Source organism: Arachis hypogaea, chromosome 15 (genome assembly GCF_003086295.3).
Source record: "Arachis hypogaea cultivar Tifrunner chromosome 15, arahy.Tifrunner.gnm2.J5K5, whole genome shotgun sequence".
NCBI classification, from domain to species: domain Eukaryota; kingdom Viridiplantae; phylum Streptophyta; class Magnoliopsida; order Fabales; family Fabaceae; genus Arachis; species Arachis hypogaea.
The window spans coordinates 6,046,520-6,052,877 of NC_092050.1; the positions used below are offsets into that span (position 1 = coordinate 6,046,520).

The 6,358-nt window shown below is 31.8% G+C and overlaps 1 protein-coding gene across 1 annotated transcript; it reads left to right on the forward strand.

Moving 5' to 3' along the window:
* Positions 1-4,257: 4,257 nt before the first annotated feature.
* On the forward strand, positions 4,258-6,033 carry LOC112748093 (transcription factor bHLH19-like). Its single transcript, XM_025796300.3, has 4 exons — positions 4,258-4,410; positions 4,490-4,933; positions 5,015-5,425; positions 5,506-6,033. Exons 1-4 carry the CDS (start codon positions 4,372-4,374, stop codon positions 5,578-5,580), a joined length of 969 nt encoding a protein of 322 aa, XP_025652085.1. The 5' UTR covers positions 4,258-4,371; the 3' UTR covers positions 5,581-6,033.
* Positions 6,034-6,358: the final 325 nt, after the last annotated feature.

Here is a 6,358-nt window from a genome sequence, read left to right on the forward strand (position 1 = left end):
GCCCAATCCAATTAAACTCCTCGACAAAGGAGAGCTAACCAAAAAAAAATATTGAATAGTGACTAATAAAATAATATTCTTGTCAACCAAGTTGGGTTGGTCTAGTGGTTAGCTCACTAGTCCGCTTAAGCAAGTGTCGGGGGTTCGAATCCCGTCTTGTGCATGCAGCAACCCATTGGCCAGCGGCAAACCCTTAAATGGAACTCAGTACCGCGGCGGATTAGTCCTTGGCCTGCCGGGCTGGGGGATACCGTGGGAAACCAAAAAAAAAAAAAAAATAATATTCTTGTCGCACTTGATGTTCCTAACCAACAGATCATGACTAGATTTTAGCTTTTTACCTTGGCCTCTGCCTATATATATATTTTACTGATTTTTTGGTTAGCAAGTTTTCAGAGGTATTTTACCACAGTTATATTCAAAATCTAACATTTGGGAGTATAATATATTTTATAGAATTTTAGTTAAAAAAAGTTTATAAAAGAAAAAAACAACATAAGTATCTATAAAAATATGTCAAAGATGATTATAACAGATCAAACTATATTTATTAAATATTTATTTTAAAGTTTATAGAATTCTAAAGTTGGACAAATAAACAAGGTTACTCAACACACCTGAATGTAAAATGATAGTTGAAATAATATGAGTAAGAACATACTTGTGTTAGCAAACTTTGTAAATATATAGTTTTATGTTTCTAAGACTAATAGTTTTGTAAATGTATCTAATGAGTCAAATTTCAACTTTTTAACCATTGACACACTGTCTATTAAAAAAAAATATATCTTTCTTTGTATGGTTGACACATCCCACTTGATCTTCATACGTCAACATGGCACTGTTGAATTTCTTAATAGTTCCTTCTACTAATATTTTCTAGACATTTTTCTGGCTAACAGCATGACATTTGATTTGCACGCATTATTTGAAATACTTAAAAATTATTTTCAATTTTTCATCTTCTTTGTTAATTCAATTGACTTTTGTCTGAGAAATGAATTTCCATTTTTGATTCACCCAAAAAAGAATTTCCCTTTTCTAATAATGCTTGTTGGTGACTTCTACTTATATAAGCAAGATTCATCATCCATCCCAATCATTTCCAAACATGATCCCCTAAAATATAGATCTATATATCTGTAGTAGTAGACATCTCGGATTAAATAATTACAAAATTCTTATCACCAAAATAATATGTAATAAAAAATCTGTAAGATCTCTGAAAGGATCCTGGAGTACATATATATTGATTAATGTTAGATGAACTTACATTTAATTATAGCTCCATATTGTTAAAATCTAGTCCTACTTGCATTTGTATAGGCTCGTTCCCCTTCGTTATTCAGATTATTTTCTAATTGAAATTAGATTTCAAGCAAGATTTGCCGTTAAGTAAAGACAACTAACCTAAACTTCGTAAGAAATTAAAATTTGGTTGCACGAACATTTGAGATTTGACAATAGTATTTGCTTTTTTCCCCGGCCCGGAATAAAAAAAAAAGCCTTAAGGTTTTCATATATGAACTAACAATAACAAACGAAACTTAATTAATTAGGTCTATCATTCAATTTCTTTAATGCTGCCACTCTGTAAAGCAGTTAGCTGATTTAAAACAGCAGGACAATTATTACAATTTAAAATACAGATGTGTAATTGGTGCATCTGTGATAACTTTTGATTAATATATTTATGAAGTGAAGAAGTATAGCAGTATATATTATAGATAATTACTTTGATTACTGTAATGCACCAATGTTGTAGTAAGCATGCACTTGAAGAAGTTCAAACCAAACTGCTACATATATTATAAAACGAACAATTAATTAATAATTAAGTAGATATCCTCAATTTCCACATGACAAATAAAAAGAGGAGTATATTACTTACATACTAGATACTACTGTCTATGTTAAGCAAACGATCTAGTCACCAAAGATGAATATGATGAAGGCACGTCAGCAATTGTAGATCACTTGTTATGATATGCTTACCTCATCAACTTTTAGCTATGAGTTATGACAATTCATGAATTCACGGAATTTAGTTTCATGTATAGTAATTAATATTTGTGAGAGATATGATCTTAGTAGTCAAGAAACATCTTGGTCGTCATTGAAAAACTTGCAATGTTGCAATTGTTTAATCTCTAAAGTTAATTAATCACCACAAAAGTTGTTTCAGTTCAATTGATAGTAAAAATAGAAGGTAAATTCTATTCAATCTTGTATAAATAAATTGTAAGTTACTTCTTTATTATATGTCTTATTATTATTGGATGAGATAGGTTGGCTTATCATAATTAAATTCTTAATTTAACTTAAATTTTGTTACCTAATTAATTAATTATGATATAACTTTTTTTATAAATTATTAAAATTATTAGAAAAGTTTTATTATATAATTTTTATTTTTTTCAAATTACATATATTAATTAATTTCAACTACAAAATAAAAAAATCTAAAAAAAAATTTCCATTTCTCTTAACAATGAAATTAGATCCGTTAAAAACATTTCAAAGCAATGAATTTTTTCAAATACTTGGCTTTTAAAGCAATGAAAATTGAAAGCATTTTAATTCAAATTTTTTTCCAAACTACAGCCATTGTTGCTCAACATAGCCATGAAGACATGCTTACGACGCCCACAAACTAAAATGCAAAGGAAGATATGAATGGACAGCCAAAAAAAAAAAAAACATCGAAATGCAAACAGAACGTAGTTACCATGAATTAATGCATGTATATGTCGTTTGAAATAACTTTTTAATTGATCTATAAAAATGATGAATAATAAATAGATACAATTAATTAGTAAGAACAATAAAAATACAATCATTCATATGATTGATTGAGTTGTTAAACAGCATTTTCATCGATGTTATTAAGAGAAGTTATAGTGATAGTAAACATTGAACTCATCTCTGATCTATTTATTTATTTATTTATTTACTCCTTTTTCAACTACATCAATCCTAATCGACATGTCGTTGTTGATATTGATATTTGAATTTTAAATAGATTTTAGTGTCTAAAGTTGATTTGTAATAGAAGTTGCCATAGCTATATTGAAATTAAGATGAAAACTTAGTTACAGTTATTTTTATATAAAATTAATAGAGAGTTATTAAATAATAATTTAGTTAAATTTATTATTTAATAATTTAGCTATTAACTTTATATGAAGTTAATTGTACTTAAATTTAATTCCAGCCTAAAAAAAATTACGGACGACCTCACTTATCACGTGATATTGATAATCCAGTTTCTGTTTTGTCCTTATTCGATTGTTAAGAAGCAGTAGCCAAAACTAAGCAACTTGCTAAGACTGGCATCTAATGCATAAAATTGGGGATTAAAGTCAAAATTAAATGGTCAAACGCGTAGTTTGTCATCTTCTGTGATGTTTCCTGGTATGTTATTTAATTGTGGGTGTGGTTGATTCATATGGTGCACCATGTAAAATGCTCTCGTTGATGAGTATTAAACTTTAGACTAGAATTCTATGTCAAAAAGCAATAGGTGGTGGGTGCAATGATAAATATGTTGCAGGCCTATATTGCATTCTTTTAAAAAAGCGAGAACTTTGAGGCCTTTCATTTTTAATTTAATCGGAACATAGTACCTTCAAGGCTTGAAATATAAACTTTAAAATCTCAAAAATAACTCTAGATTGAATTTCAATGAATAGAAAGTATGAAAATTGCCATCAACATGGTCCGCTTTTATGTAATAATGTAACAATCGCTAACAGAACTTTTAATTTCTCTTAAAAAGATGATCAATATGTGAAAATTAATCTTGTAATTTAATATTTATTGTGCAAATAAACCAGTTCATCAATCACATATATGATACTCGTTCTAGTTATCTCCTATTTGCTACCAAAAGTTGTAGTAGTTGGACAGGTTCACCTAAATGATAGTATATAGTAGAATTGCCTTATGTGTTAGAAATGATGTGTAATATATTGTTGACGTGGCATGATTTTAGTGGTTGGTGTGGGAGAGCAAAGGGAGGAGAGAGCATCTGCACTGTCTGGGTCAACGCTCATCTACATACAAGTCAACTCGTTTCCTATCACAGTGTTCATTAGATCTCTTAGCTAGCATTGGTAATAATAATAGAGGAAATAAAAGAAGGCAAAATTTGACCAGTGATTAGTGAAGACAGGGATGAGCCGCATTCAAAGGCAAATAGTCTATTAACGCTTTCACACGTGTTCTATAGTCTATACACCCGGCATCTGAACCGTGTACGCTGCCCCCTATATATAATACAACTCCTTCAAGGCTTTCAAAATAATCTCAAATTATTCACTCTTCCAAAACAATCTTGTTCAATAATCACAAGCTAAGACGAAGTGAAAGATGATGGAAATTGCATCCAGCAACTACTTGGCTGAATTTGTAAGCATACTAAACATACTTGGCAGAGTAACCAAAGCAATGAATTAATTAATAATAATAATTTGTTTGACATGAACAGGGAATGGAAGAATATTCTAGCAGCTTCCAGGAATACCCGATGATGATGAATTCATTTGAAGAAATGCTTGATAAGTTTGAGATGGACATGCAATCTATGTCATCAGCCTACTCTGAAACCAAACCACCACCACATCAACTTCAATCCCCTTTTAACACTGCCATGCCTTCTAGATCCGCCTCTCCATCACCACCCAAACTTATCTCCTTTGAGGCACCGTCTCTTCCTAATTCTTCCAACATTAAGAACCCTAATCTGATGATGGACGACCACATTCACTTCTCTGCTTTCTTCAACCATGATAATCCACCGCATAAGGTCCTTCCCGCCACAGCTAGGAACCCAATCCAAGCTCAGGAGCATGTAATCGCCGAAAGAAAACGCCGGGAAAAGCTCAGCCAGAGGTTCGTCGCTCTTTCCGCCATGGTCCCTGGCCTCAAGAAGGTATATTATATGTGAATTAAGTGAAATTTAATAATAATTATCATTAAATGAATTATTTGATATGGTTGGGATTGGGAACAGATGGACAAGGCTTCAATTTTAGGAGATGCCATAAAATATGTGAAGCAACTACAGGAACGAGTGCAGTTTTTGGAGGAGGAGAAGGCTAGAAAGAAAACTATGGTTGAATCAGGGGTGGCAGTAAAGAGATGTTTCGTGTTTGTTGAAGATGAAGATAATAATGAGAACGAAATTTCAGCAGCAGCAGCATTATTGGATGGAAATTGTAATACACTTCCGGAAATCAAAGCAAGAGTTAGTGGTAAAGACGTACTCATCAGAATCCACTGCCATAAACAAGAGTGCAAGAACAGTAGGGGTGCTCGTGAGGCTGCAATACTCTCCGTATTAGAGAAGCATAATCTCACTGTTCACACAACCACCTCTTTGCCCTTCGGCAATGACACTCTCGATATCACTATTCTCGCTCAGGTACCAATTAGTTTAATTAATGCATTTCTTTCTAAGTTCCATTATCTGAATTGTGCTTCTATGTGTTTTTGATGATGAAGATGAAGAAGGAATGCTCCATTAGGACAAAGGATCTAGTAGGAAGCCTACGGGTGGCATTGACACAATTCAGTTGAAGATGGTGCATGCATGATCATCATCACGATTACAGCAATAATAATAATAATGATGATACTTTTTACCGCAGTGCTTTCATATATCAGTATATGAATGAAGGCCCTGTGTGTTTCTCATAGTGTTGTTTGATTTCTTCCATTATTGGCTAGCTGGGTTAGTTACACCCTATCCCAGATCAGAGAGTAGCTAGCTTAGCATATTCTTTTCCTCTTCTTCAAGAGGTGGATTTTTTTGAGAGGTCTTCACTTATCATATATATTACACAGTGATACAGACCTCTTTGTAATTCCCTCTTTTATTATTGTTGAGAAAAGGATTTTGTTTCATAAACTATATATATAGCATGTACTTATGTATTATATTTTAGAAATTATTGTTCCTATTGTCGTTTTATATATACTACTTCTGTGTAAATTTAATAATTTATCAACTTGCTGATTATCATTGGTATATATTGTGCTCTTTGCAAATCTTCTCTTCAATTCTTCTCTATGTTTTTGTTTGTCCTTTCCAAAGGCACAACTCTGATCTCTATTTGTTAATTTATTATTACAAGTTAGATAACTTGTTCTGGATTGGTGACGTTAAGTTTAAACTAATTTATGTGTGTTCTTAACTTCTTGAAGACGCAATGTCAAACCGATGCCTCCAAACAGTTATACAAGTTTTTTAATACTTAAATAACAAAAAGGAAGGTATTCATTTGTTCATACGATACCAATGTCAAACATGTAGTATCTAGGGTGTAAGTTGTCGAATCGAATCGAAAATTATCGT

Bases quoted from the DNA above. Each gene is read 5' to 3' on its own strand.
- LOC112748093 (XM_025796300.3), top strand. From the start codon at position 4,372: ATGATGGAAATTGCATCCAGCAACTACTTGGCTGAATTT. The intron at 4,411-4,489 runs GTAAGCATACTA...TGACATGAACAG, and splicing joins GCAACTACTTGGCTGAATTT to GGAATGGAAGAATATTCTAG. The intron at 5,426-5,505 runs GTACCAATTAGT...TTGATGATGAAG, and splicing joins ATATCACTATTCTCGCTCAG to ATGAAGAAGGAATGCTCCAT.